We start from the raw sequence: 16,875 nt of genomic DNA, 5'->3' as shown, positions 1-16,875 counted from the left end.
AACCATTTGACTTTTTTTTTAATATAGCTTATCTAGTCAGGATTTAACCTACATTCATGAAAATATATGTGGCCAGCACAGTAAAAATATGAATGAAGATTGATCACTTGAGATAGACAAAACTCAAAATATTGAACTGTCATGTGTAGTACCAACAATCTCCAATAGGAGCGCTATCATTAATGCCATTACTTGCAATGCAGCAGCAATGAATGTATGAGCATGAAACCAAGTAAAAAGCAGAAGCCTGCTGTTCTAAAGGTGTCCGCGTTTGTTGTCAACCCTTCGCCATCCTGCACTCGACTACAATGATAAGACATTACAGAACGTTACGTTATGTGGCAGCCCGTTTAAGCCCCTCCTCTATGTGGACTCCTCCAGCCACGCTGAAGCCAATACAAAACGGGCTACAATACAACGACCCCTCCTCCTCTTGGTGTTCTTTATTCAAAAGATAAAAGAGAAATTGCTTGCGGTTGCGTCTTGTTTCATGTCCACATTGTCCGTGAAGAAATTGAGTTGTACACAAAGTGTTACGTTTCAAATGGTCCGTGTTTGTCGGAGCCGCCATGTTGTTACCCTCGGCCACAGGGCGCCAGGGCGGGGCGTTCGCTCAAGCGTATCGTTTTGCAGGCAAATAACTTTCTTTCACAAACTAGGTGTACAGGTTTTCCTTTCTATTTCCCCCTCATTAATTTACATTTTTACTCATTCACCTGGTATAACTCAAATCGAAGAACTCGAATTTCTAATGAATTTATTTATTTTAGCAACATACGTGATGGATTATTTCATGCAGTTCTCAATATGACCTGCGGTAGGCGTAGTTTCTCCTCCAGCCGTCAAAACTCACCCGCTGCACTCGGCTGTATTTGTGTCTTAAAAATAAAATAAAATTAAAAAATATTTAAATTAATAAAAGTCCTTCAAAGCAGGTTAGATTTTGAATTTCGATATATAATAAATGTTTATAATATTATAAATGTTTTGGTCTGCAACTTAAACATATAACAAATTACATTATAGCACAATTATTTCCTTTAAACACAAAACAAACTGTATTTTTAGGAATTAAAAAGTATAAATATTTTCTTTCCTTTTTAAAGTGAACAGAATCCAAGTTATCCAATTGGTGTTTATTACATTCATTGCAGCTCGAGTACACTTCACAATAAATAACATTGTGCTTGCTGCTCTGCAATATATATATATATATTTTTTTTATCGTACTCCAAGAACTGTCACTTTGGCATACTGCGAGTACGTCAAATCAGCTGTTGATATTTGACGAGACCACTGTGGGTCTGTGCCCATGTAAGCAACACAAGCAGCTGGGATGCGGAACGTTTAAGCATCTTGGCATGCTGGCATTGCCATCCGTCCTCTAACCTCAGTGCGTCGACTTTGTTGTCTCTTTACACGTGGGGGGGGGGGGGGGGGGGTGTTGTCTTCCTGTGTCCGTGGGAGGTGGGGTCTCTGGTCAAAAATCTCTCTCCTAGGAGCAGGAAATAACCATCACCTCGCGGCTCTTGAAGTCCCACGCGGCCGTCAGGTGGAATGCCATGTTGGAGAAGACGATCATATACTCGAACAGGGCAAAGAGTGTGTAACCTGGGGGGGCGAAAATGGCCACATGAGGGCAAGTGACATAAACGGTCATCACAAAATGAAAAAAAATCACCTGTTTGTTTGTTTTTTTACTGAAATTATAAAATAAATTAACAAATGGTTTTAAAAGATGTTGCACTCTCCTAGGCCGAAAATAATGAAGTCTGAATAGAATCTTAAAAAATAAGTCTGCCTTATTCTCTTTATTGATAATATAGCAATTTATGTTCATTTTCAGTTATTTTCCTGTTAAACAAAAGAAAAGCAGTTTTATGTTTTTTTTTGTATTTTGACATAAACATTATTGTGTGATATTTACCACCTAGAACAAATACTGTATGTATGATATACTGATGTCAAACTTACTCCCTGACTCACAGTACAAGTTATGTTTGATGTAGAAGAATCCAGCGCAGGCGCAGAAGCACAAGTTGAGGATCAGCAAACGCACCTTCCAGTGATGGGATTTGGCATCCTGGGAATCATGAAGAAGAAAATATTCTCATCATCAGAGTTGAGCGTGCGTGGAAAAGCGAGTATTGAATCCAAATGTTTGCACTTGGATCAGAATGCCCCGAGTTTGTACACAGCGCAACACTGTACACGGCTGTCTTATTTACAGGCGTGCTCGCGAAACGAAACATGCGCAGTGGCGAGCGGCTGACCTCGGGATTCAATGAATACTTCTTGATGGCCTTCCACAGATGACACGTTACGAGCATGTAGACGAAGGAGCTGAGAATGAAGAGGATGAAACCGTTCGTGTGGACGACTAAAACGGAAAGGGAAGGTCACGCTTGCGATTTAAGGGCACACCTTCAAACATTTGCAGAGTACTCGAGTACTCACAGTCGGTCTCGCTGGACGACACGTAGGTGAGCAGCAGCAGGCCGAGGTTCTCGAAGATGGAGAAGGCCAGGCTAATGTAGGCCAGCGAGCTCTCGGGCGGGCGGGCGGCGAAGCACAACTTGTAGAACTTGAAGTAGGTGAAGGCCACCAGCAAGCGGGGCGCCGAGTGCAGGCCCACGCAGAGGCGCCAGATGTGGCGCTCGGGGCTCAGGCTGATGGAAGCGCTGACGGACGGCAGGTAGTTGGGAACCTGACAACATTTGGCCAGGAGGGCAAAATGAGCCACGCAAATATAGCCGCCATTTACATGCGGCTTTTCTTGTCTTGGGTCTGCATCGGGGTTACAATAATAGTGTGGGATTTTTCAGTAGTTAGCTTTTATTGCTTTCAATTGATTTTTTTCAGTTTTAATTAATTTTTTTTATGTGTCATTCTAGTTTAATTTGTATTAGTTTTAGTATGCCGGCAGAGTTCTTTGCACAGATGTTTACTGTGGTCTTTCGGCAGGGTAACAAGATGGCGTCCATAAGTCATGTGACCAGCTGGTCACATGACTTATGGACGCCATCTTGTTACCCTGCTGAAACGAGTTGGCCAAACTCTATCAATGGCTCTGTCATTAGAGAAACAGCTCCTCCTAGTGGCGAAACATAAAAGTACAGGTAGACTTCAACAGCTGTTACAATTAGTTTGATGACATTTTCGCCATAATTAGTGTTAAGTTTTATAAACGTTACAAAAGCATTTTTGTTTTATTTCATTTTTTTCCATTTACAATAATGCATTTTAAATTTTAGCTTGACAAGAATGTACGTTTATCAAGTTGAGATGTGAGGAAATGTCCGTCCGTCCGGGAGAGAGGCAGTGTTGCTGTCTCCCGTTTTACTTTCAAAATATATAAATATTGGAAATTGAAAAATTGACAATTTCGGTCATATTTTGTTTCCTGCCTTGTCTTCAATAAATATGTAGCAGAAGATCCGATAAAGGCTCATTTCCAAGTAAAATGTTATTTCACAAATGTTTTTCTTAATTTTATATTTTACAAAAGATTTAATAAGTGAAATATCTTATTTGACCATTTTTTATTAGAACGCATACAAACTATTTGACATGTACATGATGTTACTAATATATTTTTTTTAAATTGTCATTACTAACAATAATTTCCCTGAACCAACTTTAGGAAGAACCCAAACTAACGTGACAAATACGGTGACGCAGGACGAGTTCCCGTCCAACCTGGCAGTGTGTTCTGGTGGAGTCCTCGAAGTGAAAGAAGGACGAGATGAGGACGCAGCTGACGAGGCCCAGCAGCGGAAGGCAGACGATGCCCAGGGCGCACGCCCTGAACGACACGCGGATGACCAGAGGCCTCTCGTGGCCCGAAATCATCTTACTTCCCACTTGCTGATCCTGCAACCCAAAGCGAAAGAAGACTGAAAGGAAGCGCACACTACAACGCTGCTGAGCAAGAATGGGAATTAGTGTGAACCCTTTGGGTGGGAAAAGCGTGCGTAAAACCAACACAAGAGGAAGCAACCCCCAATCTCATTGCTAAGATAACAACTCGGCAAGTAAATTTGTCTTCAATGCATTTATTTCGCGTATCCTCTATTGGAACTCGTGTTTAACTCATTAGCATAGCAGTTCAAAGATTCTGGACAATTTCATGCTCCCAATTTCGAGTAGGGATGTAACGATAACGGCAATATTGTGATAGGTCCTCAACTTACGAACGATGGGTTATGAGAGGTTGCTTGTAAGTCGAATCACATTACATTTAAAGCTACTGAACGTAGAATATTCCATTTTGAATCGCTACTGCTGACGAAAAATGAAACTGCACATACACTTCTTCCCATACACACCGTGCACATTACATCACATCTGCAGACAGGGCGCAGGAAAATTGAACCCGAATCCAGTCTGAAAACTATTGGCCAGAGGCTTGCAGGAGGACCCATTGTGAACAGCTAAGGTGTTAATCTACTAATTAGAAGACATTTCCGTCATAAATGGTCAAATCAAAAGCTTACTTTTTGCAGCTTTAAAGTTAAAATTTTATGATTAAAAAAAAAAAAAAAACCATTTAAAAATAAAAATGATAGTGAAAAATCTAAAACATATAAATATAATGTATACATAATATATACGAAAATAATCATAAATAATATATATAAATATAAAAAATATAGTGCATGAATTAAATAATATAATTTATTATATTTCAATATTATTTTTAATGTATTTATAATATTTGGTGTATGAAGAGTGCGTGTGCCATGGCTCCTGTGCCGTGGAGCAAAGGACATTGAGGTAGAGAAATTGCGCAAATGGCGCGGTGCTGCCAGGCGGGGTTGTGGCAGAGAAAGGAACTACAGTACCGTACCATAATGTATGATGTGTGTGACGTAAATCTCGTAATCGAATCACTTTTCAAGAGACCGTCAACATTGCATCGTCACAGAGACACACTTTAGATTGTTAAATAATTTGTACAAAAAACAACCCAAATGCACGTGTGGACTGACCAATAGTAGAGATTTGTGAAAAAAGAAGAACAAAATGTTGACACGCGAAGTTTCGGCTCAACGACAGCGATATGAACACTCCGCCTGATCATAACCACAATATCTCGTCAAAAACAAGGCATTGACTTCAGACTAGAACTGTGAAACGTTGCAATTTGATTTGTGAGGATTCTTTTGATTTCAAAATGTGACGAAATGTCGTTTGCCTATTATAACAATCTGCTTGGTATGTATGCTAGGAGAAAGCAATACAACAGGCCGTTTTGTTTACATCTTGTGAAGGAAGCCTTTACATTGCTGAAATATCAGAAATGCCCGGATGTGAGGGATCAATCGTCTACGCCAAGCATCATTTTACAGCTTGGCGGGGGTACCCAATGAAATGACTAAGTGGAGATGTTGCGTCGATGGCGCCCATGCAGGGCCTAAAACATGTCGACACACAATAACATGTTACTCACTGATGAGACTGAGACTCACGGAGATGGAGAGGTCAGCCTGCTGCGGCGCGGGAGATTAGTGGCACAAAGTGAGCGACGTGCACGCGCAGCGTGGATGCAGGCGCGCACACAAACACACACGCTAACTACGGCAACCACACTAGAACAAAATACCTTCATATGCCTGCACGATCTTGCGCAATCGTAAAACTATATTTACAAAAATAGATTTTCTTGATGAATTTTAAAGTAACTAAGTAACTTTGGATCCTGTAAGTTGTCAATGTCTGTTTCATTTGCGTGTTGACCTATGTAGTTGCCGTAGTTAGCGATCCAAGATGGCCGATCTTCTGCGGATGCGCGTCACAGATCGTGCAGGGGTCACAGCTCGTGCCTTGACAGCGGTCTCCATGCTGCAGCAATCCACTCTTCTAACGGGAGGCGGCGATCACGGCCCGATGGCGCTCTCCGTGGTGCTGGAGCGGGAAAAACCCCGGACGTGTAATGACGTACTCGGTGTGATGCTCCGCCTCCCCAGGCTTCCCTGGTCCACACACAGTCAACAAGGACATAGCATTGCACACACAGCGTGCTTATTTTTGCTTTTGCCATTACATGATTATTTAATTATGGTGTGTCTGGAATACTGTACTTGAAATGGCCGTGGATTTAGTGTCGACCACTTATAACAGCATGAAACGATGGCAAATGAAATGTTTCTTGTGCTTGTTTGTATGTGTCTCAGTGCTGCCAGGTAAGATTTTTATTTTTATTTTGTGCGCGGAGTCTCGTTTTTATTTTATAAGTCTGCAACTGATAGGTGATTTTGCCAATTGTTTTTGATAGCTTGGAAAAAGATTTCTGTTACAAGAACATGCACTCAAAATTCATTTTCAAAAAGTGTAGTTTTTTTTAATGTGTTAGGTTCACAAACTGCTATTTTTAGTCATTTAATAATTCAACTATTTAAAATAGCAATTTGCAGTGATGTGTGCGCACACTCCCACTTCATCACAGGGCTGGTCTGTCCGACCTACAGGTGCTGCGGGTCTATAAAATGGTTGCTTCATGTACAATTTGTACTTTGTGGATGCTGATTGTCTTCCATGCAATTGCGGCAGCCAGATGTTTGGGATTCCACTGCCATCGTAATCCTTGTGTGTGTGTGTGTGTGTGTGTCACTGTGTAACCTGCTATGTAGGCTTTTGCTGCATCACGAAACATCTGGCACCAGAATCCAAATGTTTTAATCCGCCTCCAGCTAACACACGGTCTACTTGTATCAAATAACAGTCAACAACCCAAATGTGTTGGTGTAAAACATTTTACACTTACGTCAATAAATGTGAGCGCGGGTTTTTAATAGCAGAATTGGATCATGATCTCCTCGCAAAGCCGTCACGGCGAGGGACAATCCATCCTGATGAGGCCTCAGCCCACCATCTGCCACGTCTGAACCACCCGATTCACTAAATCGCAGCAAAAAGTGACAAGTACAAATACAGTGTCAGGAAATAAAAGTCGGAATCGCCTGTTCTAAGATGAACCCTAGAGGTGGAGAACTCCAGTCAAAACCAAAGTCGCCAATTTTAGCACTTTCCACAATAACTTTGGACTTGCTCGATTCGACTGAAAATTAACATTTAAAAGTCCCACCTCTGGTCTATCATGTGATCATAAAACCTTTATTTATTTATTTTTTTTACATTTGTGTCGGACAAGTGTGAAAGTAAGTCAAATACTGTACATTTTGATACCATTAAAACTTTGACCAAGCAGGAAGTGAACTGAAAACTGACCATGCAAGTGTTAAAAACAAAAACTAGTTGTAATATTAGCATTGGGCTAACTAGTAACGCTAACTGCCATATGTGCTGTCACCTCGCTACGTAGTTAAGTACTCGTTTTTCAAAGGTTGCTTTAACATACACCAAATCAAGGCCTGATGCAACTTGCACCGCTTTCCCTCCCCCACATTGGGACAAAATGAGACATAATGAAGGGACATTATAGGGGCAAAAATGCTACATAATTGGACATGCTCAGACACAATGAGGAAGACGTCGTGTCTTGACGGACATTCCTTGAAGACGTTATTCATGAGAGTGTTATTGTGGCCAAAGTCCTAAAAAAACAACTAGCTAGCTGGTAGCAACTAATATTAGCATTCAGCTAACTAATAACGCTAACTAGATAGCTGCCATTTTTATGCTGTACGTAGTTAAGTACTAGCTTTTCAAAGGTTGTTTTAACATACACCAAATCAAGGCCTGATGCAACTTGCACCGTTTTCCCTCCCCCACATTGGGACAAAATGAGACATGATGAAGGGACATTATTGGGGCAAAAATGCTACATAATTGAACATGCTCAGACACAATGAGGAAGACGTCGTGTCTTGACGGACATTCCTTGAAGACGTTATTTATGAGAGTGTTATTGTGGCCAAAGTCCTAAAAAAACAACTAGCTAGCTGATAGCAACTAATATTAGCATTAAGCTAACTAATAACGCTAACTAGATAGCTGCCATTTGTGCTGTCATCTAGCTACGTAGTTTTTCAAAGGTTGTTTTAACATACACCAAATCAAGGCCTGATGCAACTTGCACCGTTTTCCCTCCCCCACATTGGGACAAAATGAGACATGATGAAGGGACATTTTTGGGGCAAAAATTCTACATAATTGGACATGCTCAGACACAATGAGGAAGACATGTCTTGACGGACATTCCTTGAAGACGTTATTCATGAGAGTGTTATTGTGGCCAAAGTCCTAAAAAACAACTAGCTAGCTGCTAGCAACTAATATTAGCATTCAGCTAACTAATAACGCTAACTAGATAGCTGCCATTTGTGCTGTCACCTCGCTACGTAGTTAAGTACTAGCTTTTCAAAGGTTGCTTTAACATACATCAAATCAAGGCCTGATGCATCTTGCACCCCCCAACCCCATTTATTAACGTATAGAATGAAAAAGTAGATGGTATGGGACTGAATAGAACTGGATGAGACACAATAGTGAAGGACATTACGGAACCAAATGGGAAATAAAAAGGGGACATTTTGGGACTTCATGGGACGAATGAAGTTCTTCCACAGAAATTGTGGGGTTGTTCCTCATTCCGCGTTATCCTGCGCTCTTCCATGCCCGCAGTCTTCCAATGCGCCCACAGCAGATTTGCACAGAAGCTCCTCAATGACCTGTTCGACAACTACACGAGCGCTCTGAGGCCGGTGGAGGACACCGACGCCATCCTCAACGTCACCCTGCAGGTGACGCTCTCGCAAATCATCGACATGGTAAAACACTTTAATCATGAGGATTTGGTTGTTGGTATCGCATTGAATAAATAGTGAATGTGTTGGTTCTGCATATTTTGATTGATTAATTATTCTTATGGCTCTTTTTTTGCAGTTTGAAAACCGGGTCGGTATTTGTTTTATATGCGCTTCCCCACATTTCCACACAATAAGTCAGATATGGTAATAATAATAAACAGTATCATGTGTATAATGATTTCTTATTCAGGACATCCTCTTTTTTTTTTTTTAGAGTATTGTGATTGTGTGTGGCAATGTTATGAAGGAAACCGCTTAGAAAATCTTTTTTAAATCATGATTTCATGACATTTATGCCGTTCGTATTTCACATGCACAACTTTTGGGGCGATTTACGGTCATCTTAATTTAGCCTGTGCAACTTTTGAAGAAATTCTCGGAGTCACATTTTAACCTGCTGAATTTTTGGGGGATTTATAATATTTTTTGGGTTTTCTATGCTCAACTGTTAGGGATTTGCAGTCATTGTATTTTAACCCACGCAAGCGGGGCAATACGAGATTACAATGGAGGGTGAGTTAGACTAGAGGATTTACTGTATTCTTAGTTTTAACTGCACAACTTTTTTTTTTTACAGTGGTCATAATTTAAACTGCGCAACATTTGGCAGGTTCATGGTACATATTTAAATTTTAGCCAGAATACATTTAATTTGTACATTTTACAGCAAGAATACTATCAAAACCCAATTTTGACAGTATTCTTGCTGTAAAATGTACAAAATTTGGAGGATTTAAAGTAGTTGTACTTAAGCCTATCTTGCTTATTATTATTATTATTATTATGGTAAGTCTTCATTTTGACCTGTTAAACCTTTGGGAGATTTTACACATTGTTTTACGGAGGGCAACTTTTGGGCTATTTGCCGTAGTCTTTTTTTTAACCTCTGCGAATTTCAAGGGATTTGTGAAAGCCTTACTTTACTTTAGCCAGTGCAATTTTGCATCATTTTTTTCATCGGCCTAATTTTACCAAGTGGGATTTACGGCACTTCTATTTTAGTGTATTGTGCTACATTCGAAAGCAATTCATGAAAACGCTGGATGTTTTCCAGGATGAGCGAAACCAAATACTGACGGCCTATTTGTGGATACGACAAGTGTGGCTCGACGCGCATCTCAAATGGATTAAGGACGACTACGACGGCCTCGATACCATCCGCATACCTAGCAGTTATGTATGGAGACCCGATATTGTCCTATATAACAAGTAGGTCGGAATGGTGTCGAGTTACCGTTGTAAGAACATTCGGTTTAGACGTGAAACGACACAAGCTGGACATTCCTTGAAGACGTTATTCATGGGAGTGTGCAGACCTCGATGTCTGTTTCTTATGCACCGGGAAATAGACAAAGTTGACAATGGGACACTTTTTTCTTGAGACTTAACTCGCCTCATCTTTGTCTTACTGGAAAGACATAAAACACAGATGCAAACTGGGGAACGAGCGCAACAAACTGTGGACGTGTCCCTCAGAGGCCGTTCTTGTGTCTTTTCAGTTTTTTTTTTGGTGAATTCTTATTTTACAATTTTTGGGCTCCTTACGGTAGTCTTGCATATACCTGCACAGTTTTTGCTGGACTTAAAAGCTAGTTTTATTTGAACCTGCACAGCATTTAGTTGAGTTAATACTTATTTAAACTTGTGCAGCTTTTCACAGTAGTCTTTTACTTCAACCTGCACAACTTTTGGGAAATTTCAGGCCTCATATTTTAACCTGCACAACTTTTGGTGAACCTTTACGGTAGTCTTACTTAACTCATTCACTCCCAGCCTTTTTCACTGAAGCAACCCCCTTCGCTCCCGGCTGTTTTACTGGATTTTGACAGATTTTGCGAGGCCCACAGAATATTGTGTTCTATTGCTATAAAAACATGGAACCTATCAAAAGAAAGATTCGATTCTCTTCTTTCATCGGGAAAAAAAGTATATATTGCTGCATTTTGCTGCAATTAGCATTAGAATATATATCATCATTATTATTCACAAATCTGTTGAAAACACTGGGGAAAAGAGTTTTTTGCAACATGGCCCTGGTTGAGCTCTTATACTCTGCTGCCACCTGCTGGCCGTTTTTTGTCATAACTACCATTGCTTTAAGTGACCTCTTCATGTCAGTGGCTGCATCAAAGCCTGTATGCTCTAGCATAAACATAAAAAAACATATAAAAAAATTTTGGGGATCATGGCAATATTTAAAATAGAACATTTTATACGTTCTTGGGAGCAAATAAGTTAAACTGTTCAATGCTTTTACTTGAACCAGCAACGTTTGGACAATGGTCGTCTTATTTTAAACCTCCACAACATTCAGAGGATTTCCGGTTATCCTGGACTGGAAGTTGACCTCCAACTTCTCATGACAGGGTTGGGGCATTCAGGAACAGAAAGTAAAAACCCTGCCACAGATTGGCTTTGGCCACAGGTGCTTCTAATTAACTGGCAGGTAAACGAGCAGAAGCGCCTGTTGAGTAGAAAGAAGCACCTGTGACTAAAGTCAAACTGTTTCACGGTTTGTTCTCTCTGGACTTGGATTCCCCAACCCTGAACTTCTAATTTAGGACCCGAGTTGTAGCGCGGTGGTGGGAAAACTTGGTCCTCGAAGGGCCGGAGTCCAGCAAATTTTGGAGGTTTCCCTCTTCCAACACAAGCTGATTCCAATCAACAGGATCAATACCAGGCTTATGCAGAGCTTGCTGACGAGCTGATCATATTATCAGCTGTGTTGGAGAAGGGAAACATCCCAAATCTGCAGGACCGAGTGTGCCCACCCCGGTTCTGGCGCATTACTCATGAATTCAATAACTCCAATCCACTTCTCCATGCAAAGCTTTTCTGCCTTTCAGTGCCGACGACCACTTCACGGGCCCCATGGACACCAACGTTGTGATCCGCCACGACGGCCAGATCATGTGGGACTCACCGGCGATCACCAAGAGCTCCTGCAAGGTGGACGTGTCCTTCTTTCCCTTTGACGCGCAGCAGTGCAGGTTGACCTACGGATCGTGGACCTACAACGGCAACCAGCTGGACATCCTGAACGCCACGGAGAGCGCCGACCTGGCCGACCTGGTGGACAATGTGGAGTGGGAAGTCTTGGGTATGCCGGCCAAAAGGAACATCATTTTGTACGGCTGCTGCGCCGAGCCTTACCCCGACATCACCTACACTCTGAAACTCAAACGGAGGGCGTCCTTCTACGTCTTCAACCTGCTGATACCTTGCGTGATGATCTCGTTCCTGGCTCCGCTGGGCTTCTACCTGCCTGCAGACTCTGGAGAAAAGGTGTCTTTGGGCGTCACCGTGATGCTGGCGCTGACGGTCTTCCAACTGCTGGTCGCAGAGATTATGCCACCATCGGAGAATGTACCACTCATTGGTAAGGGTTCGAGATAAATATGTCATGCGTACAAGGTTACGTTGTGTTGTCACTATGACCTGATGCATCCTTCCATTCCTCCAAGCTGAACTAAAGCATATGGCTCATAGCCTTTCACACTTAGTACCTCTTCAATACATCCAACATACATGGCGGTCGAGTGGGTTGCATTCCTGCTTTTCAGCTACTTCTTGTCCTGTGTCCCAACACCCAGACACTGGAAATCCCCGAACCAAACTCCGGATAAAGGGGAAAGTTGCATCAGGAAGACCACACCGGCATCAAAAAATATATTTAAAAAATCTGAACAGATCAAGAGACTTAAAAATCGGAATCACTGTGGCAAGACAATAATAACTAGAGCTGCGAGCAGCTATAAAAGGGCCCTCGGCGCCCGAGCCACTTCGGGGTACTGGCACATTTATTGTAGAATTTTTTTGAAAATGGCATGATAAACCTTTACATTTAATTTTTTTGTTTGCCAGGTTTGATGAATGTGTAAAGCTCAATGAGTTTTGGTTAATGATAAGACCCTCATAAATCAGCGTTGTTTAAAAAAAAAAATATGGCAATGAGTTGCCTTGATTGGCCTTTTTTTTTCTTTTTTAAAGTATGTGAATACATCATTGTATCAAATATATCAGCGTTAGTTTTACTCATAGCACAATATTGCTTTTATTGTCCATAGAGAGCATACAAAACAAAAAGTACATATGTATGGATAGGTCTGATGCCAGTGAACATTTTGAGGGGTTTAATGTAAAATAATAAATAAATAATAATAATCATAAATTACTTAGTTAACACACTTACAAAGAGGATCAAGTTAAAGGTAAAGTTCTTTTAAAAAATTTTTTTTTAGATATCTTCAGGTCATGACTATAAACATACATGTGAAGTTTGGGATTTTTTGGAGCATATAATCTTGCAACGTACAACAGGGGTTGCTTCATTAAATATTTCTGGGGGGCGCTAGTGAGTTTTATTTTGAAATTGCACAATACACTATAAAATACAAATTTCACTGCTCGGGCCCTAATTTAGTTGTCTGAACCTACATACATATTTTTGGGACTGTTAGGAAGAAGTTACCATGGAGAGCCCTCAGAATCAGAGAGAACAACATTCAAACATCTCGAAAGTTCTCGCACCAGAGTCAAACTCAAATTGGGGTTTAGGTTCAGGGTTTACCTCAGTGCAATTACCAACCAGAACTAACCAATGTGAAATGATCTCTCACTGACAGGAAAGTACTACATCGCCACCATGACCATGATCACCGCCTCCACCGCTTTGACCATTTTCATCATGAACATTCACCACTGCGGCCCGGACGCCAAACCCGTCCCCAAGTGGGCCAAAAAGATCATACTGCAGTACATGGCCCGAATGTGCTTTGTTTACGAGGTCGGGGACAACTGCATGGCTCCCCAGTCGGAGAAGCCGGAACCTCCACTGTTGAAGAACCGCAACACGAACGGCTTGGCGGGGGCCTACAGGGACGATCGGACCATCGGACTGGAGGCAATTGTCCCCGTCGCCGCAGAGGAAAGACCAGACTTGGACGGGCCGATGGGGATGAACCCCACCAATCGCTACAGCTCCTGGAAGAACGGCGCCTTTGTCAGCATGGACTACGAAGACTCGAGCGGTGCGAGGAGATGCCGGAAAGGCGGCGTGAGCGAGACGGGGGGGTCCCGTGAAGCCCCTTGTGACGAGAGGCTTCTGCTGTTGCCTAATGTGGAGTACATCGCCAACTGCTACAGGGAACAGAGGGCCACTCAAAAGAGGACCGGCGAGTGGAAGAAGGTGGCCAAGGTACTGGACCGTTTCTTCATGTGGTTGTTCTTCATCATGGTCTTCTTCTTGAGTCTTCTCATCATGGGCAAAGCCATCTGACACCATCGCTCATTTGTTTTGGGGAGTCGTGCTCGACAACAGTGCATTACAAGTGCACCAAATGTTGTTGCCGGTGAACGGAACATATATAGCAGTATGGAGGTCCAAAAACGGCAAAATTAAAAATAAAATTGCTTGCAATGGCGGAGCCCAACCCAAGACACGCTTAGAACCGCCCCCTCATTTGAATAATATTTCGACCTGACAGAGCGTCTGCAGCATGAAATAAATAAAGCGTTTTTATTTATTGATTGATATTTAATTCAATTTATATTTATTTTATATTTAATTTTTGAATTCTATTTTTTTTTTTACATCAGTTTTTATTGTCACTTTTATTCATTTTAAATTTGGGCAGTTTTGGTCCGACCATACAGCAGTACCTCCTTTTACATCATAAACTCTATTATTATTTGTTCCCTGAAATTATGCTCATTGTGCCTTTCAGGCACACTTTCATGGTGCCATTGGACACATTTCCCAGTCTTCTTACCTTCTAACAAAAAGGCGCCAAATCTTCCATGTGGTGTATCCGATTCAGATGTTAATAACCTCAAGTAAAAGCTGAAATGTTGATGTGGTCTCATATTCATATTTTGATTGTCAAACCCTAATGTTTGCCGTCTACAGCAAAAACGAAGGAAGGGTTTGGCTTCCCTCGAGATTTTAAACCATTGTATCGCCTTCAAAAAGTGACAAATAAATAAATAAAAATCATTTCCGAGTGTTCTTGTTCTGAGGAATACAAATAAACACAAGCGCTTTCTAGCGTTTACCTCAATCTCAGGGTCTGCGTTGGCGCCAAAGGACGTGTAGCCCGTGGCTATCAAATCAATTAACGGGACCACTCCGGATCTGTCATGTCCATAGTGGGTCTCACAGGTGACACAATTAGTCTTTTCCAAAGGCCCTAACTGCCCCCATTGTGGCCATTTAGTTCCCAAGGACTCTACGTGACCACTTTCATTGATTTAATTAGCGCTAAATATGACCAGAGGTATAAACAAAAAACCTCTACAGTCCACATTTGATGGATTTTTGATGACTAAATGTACGGTACAGTTTGCATTGTTAGCTACTTTCATCGTAAATGTGACGTAATGTTAATTATGTATAGTACTGAGTCTGAATTTAGTCATATGAATGCGTCAAATACATTCTCATTAGTTTAAGAGGTTTCATACGTGTTTTTAAAATGTCTTTTGTTTTCCTCCAGGCTAATAAACATGTAAGATGTTTGCTTTACAAAACAAACAAGTGGTCACCTTGAGGGAGTCATTAAAGACTCTTCGCTAACAAATAGCATCTTCATTAGCTACCCGAGGTTTAAACGAAGCCTTTGGGGAGTAATTACCATGCCAGGCAGTTAATAACAATAACAATATTTGCATCGCTCCCAAAGGAGCTCATTAATAATAAGGTGTTTTGACGGTAATGAGTCCCTCAAGCTGATCGGCTCTAATACTAATTAGTCTTTGCAAATACAGATTTTCCACATTCAACTATAAAACTAACTATAAATAAATAAACTTCTAACTAAACACATGTTTAATGTGTTTGATTTAGAAATGCACAGCTGTTGAATAAGGCAACCCAAATAGCAGCCAGTATTCAAAACGTGAGTCAAGTACATGTCAATCACAATTTGACACTAATTGTTATTAATGTGAAGGTAGGACTTCAATTGTCGTAAAATAGCAAAGTGTTGTCATTGTATTCCTGACGCTCAGTACTTCGAGAATTTTCAGGTACTGCGTCCTTCTCGATACTTCGACAAAATATTCTCATTACTTTTGTCAAGAGAAAAGAAATTGATCTTATCTTGGTTTTGGTTTGTCATGTTTTGTACCAGTCTTGGCATACGCCATACAAGTCACTCCGTTTTTACTATTGGACCAGTAAAAACTGCCAACTGAGTGCTGATGCCTTATTTCAAGATATAAAGTACTCATGAAGGCTGCCAATACTGGAAACCGATACTCAAGGCAAAAAAGCTGGCGTCCAGTAAGGCCTCCTTGCCAGTATTTAGCGCTACACTGTGGCGATTTGATGAAAAATCGACATTGAACATCCTTAGGTTTTACAAAAAAATGCCATGCCTGACACTACCCCCATCCATTTTTTTTTCTGGCTTGAGAACAGTTGTGGCTGGGTACTGGCCACAGACGGGAAATTAAAAGCGCACCACCTCGCCGCCACACCACCGGCTACTACAACCACCTTTAAGATGAGGTCAACCAAAAAAAATAAATAAATATATATACATATATATATATATATATATATATATATATATATATATATATATATATATATATTGACAATAATATATATATATATATATATATATATATATTGACAATAATATGTCCTATGCAGCCCCACTAGTCTAAATATGGTATTCTGGGTTGGGTAATATTGCATTAGTGGAATACGAGTTAAGCAACACAATCTAGCACTTTTTTTAGAAGGCAGCCATTTTACCACTTGCTGTCGTAAAAATGACATCACAGCTGCTAAGGTCTTAATTTAACAACCAATCACAGCTCAGCTCAGAAAACAGGTGAGTTGTGATTGGTCCTTGCCTGAGCAACTGTGATGTCACCTTCAGTCAACAAGTGGCAAAATGGCCGCCCCCTGAGATGGGTAAAAACGGCTGGATTTTGCTTCAAAACTCATGTCATGTTTAGAATAGTGAGGTCATATATAACATATTATATTATATTATATTATATTATAGTCAAGAAATGTTTAAGGTCCCCTTTAAGTATACAGGGAGTCCTCGAGTTACGTCGCACGCGACCTACGTCGTTTCAACTTTACGGC

General features: G+C 41.0%; 2 protein-coding genes across 4 annotated transcripts; one reads left to right on the top strand and one right to left on the bottom strand.

The window, feature by feature from the left end:
* Positions 1-988: 988 nt before the first annotated feature.
* LOC147171681 (acyltransferase PGAP2-like) lies at positions 989-16,293 on the bottom strand. 2 transcript variants are annotated; one of them, XM_086080403.1, is made up of 8 exons: positions 11,695-16,293; positions 6,767-6,900; positions 5,453-5,975; positions 3,700-3,873; positions 2,458-2,707; positions 2,274-2,380; positions 1,987-2,083; positions 989-1,611 (listed from the first exon to the last, which is right to left on the bottom strand). In XM_086080403.1, exons 4-8 carry the CDS (start codon positions 3,850-3,852, stop codon positions 1,496-1,498), a joined length of 723 nt encoding a protein of 240 aa, XP_085936529.1. In that variant the 5' UTR covers positions 3,853-3,873; positions 5,453-5,975; positions 6,767-6,900; positions 11,695-16,293; the 3' UTR covers positions 989-1,495. The 2 variants fall into 2 exon arrangements, with proteins under 2 accessions (XP_085936529.1, XP_085936528.1); XM_086080402.1 differs by having other exon boundaries at positions 1,975-2,083; positions 11,695-16,289.
* Positions 5,960-14,766, top strand: LOC147171682 (neuronal acetylcholine receptor subunit alpha-10-like). Of its 2 annotated transcripts, none has more exons than XM_086080401.1 (5): positions 5,960-6,185; positions 8,587-8,705; positions 9,826-9,980; positions 11,618-12,150; positions 13,397-14,766. In XM_086080401.1, exons 1-5 carry the CDS (start codon positions 6,089-6,091, stop codon positions 14,047-14,049), a joined length of 1,557 nt encoding a protein of 518 aa, XP_085936527.1. In that variant the 5' UTR covers positions 5,960-6,088; the 3' UTR covers positions 14,050-14,766. The 2 variants fall into 2 exon arrangements, with proteins under 2 accessions (XP_085936527.1, XP_085936525.1); XM_086080399.1 differs by having other exon boundaries at positions 8,587-8,732.
* Positions 16,294-16,875: the final 582 nt, after the last annotated feature.

The sequence above is a fragment of the Leptonotus elevatus genome, chromosome 7, assembly GCF_054856555.1.
Source record: "Leptonotus elevatus isolate MCC_2025b chromosome 7, RoL_Lele_1.0, whole genome shotgun sequence".
NCBI classification, from domain to species: Eukaryota; Metazoa; Chordata; class Actinopteri; order Syngnathiformes; family Syngnathidae; genus Leptonotus; species Leptonotus elevatus.
Note: the sequence above shows the minus strand (reverse complement) of the source record. Positions and strands in the feature narration are given on the sequence as shown.

Bases quoted from the DNA above. Each gene is read 5' to 3' on its own strand.
- LOC147171681 (XM_086080402.1), bottom strand. From the start codon at position 3,852: ATGATTTCGGGCCACGAGAGGCCTCTGGTCATCCGCGTGTCGTTCAGG. The intron at 2,708-3,699 runs GTTGGACGGGAA...AAATGTTGTCAG, and splicing joins CCACCAGAACACACTGCCAG to GTTCCCAACTACCTGCCGTC. The intron at 2,381-2,457 runs GTGAGTACTCGA...TTTCCGTTTTAG, and splicing joins GTCGTCCAGCGAGACCGACT to TCGTCCACACGAACGGTTTC.
- LOC147171682 (XM_086080399.1), top strand. From the start codon at position 6,089: ATGGCCGTGGATTTAGTGTCGACCACTTATAACAGCATGAAACGATGG. The intron at 6,186-8,586 runs GTAAGATTTTTA...CCATGCCCGCAG, and splicing joins ATGTGTCTCAGTGCTGCCAG to TCTTCCAATGCGCCCACAGC. The intron at 9,981-11,617 runs GTAGGTCGGAAT...TCTGCCTTTCAG, and splicing joins GATATTGTCCTATATAACAA to TGCCGACGACCACTTCACGG.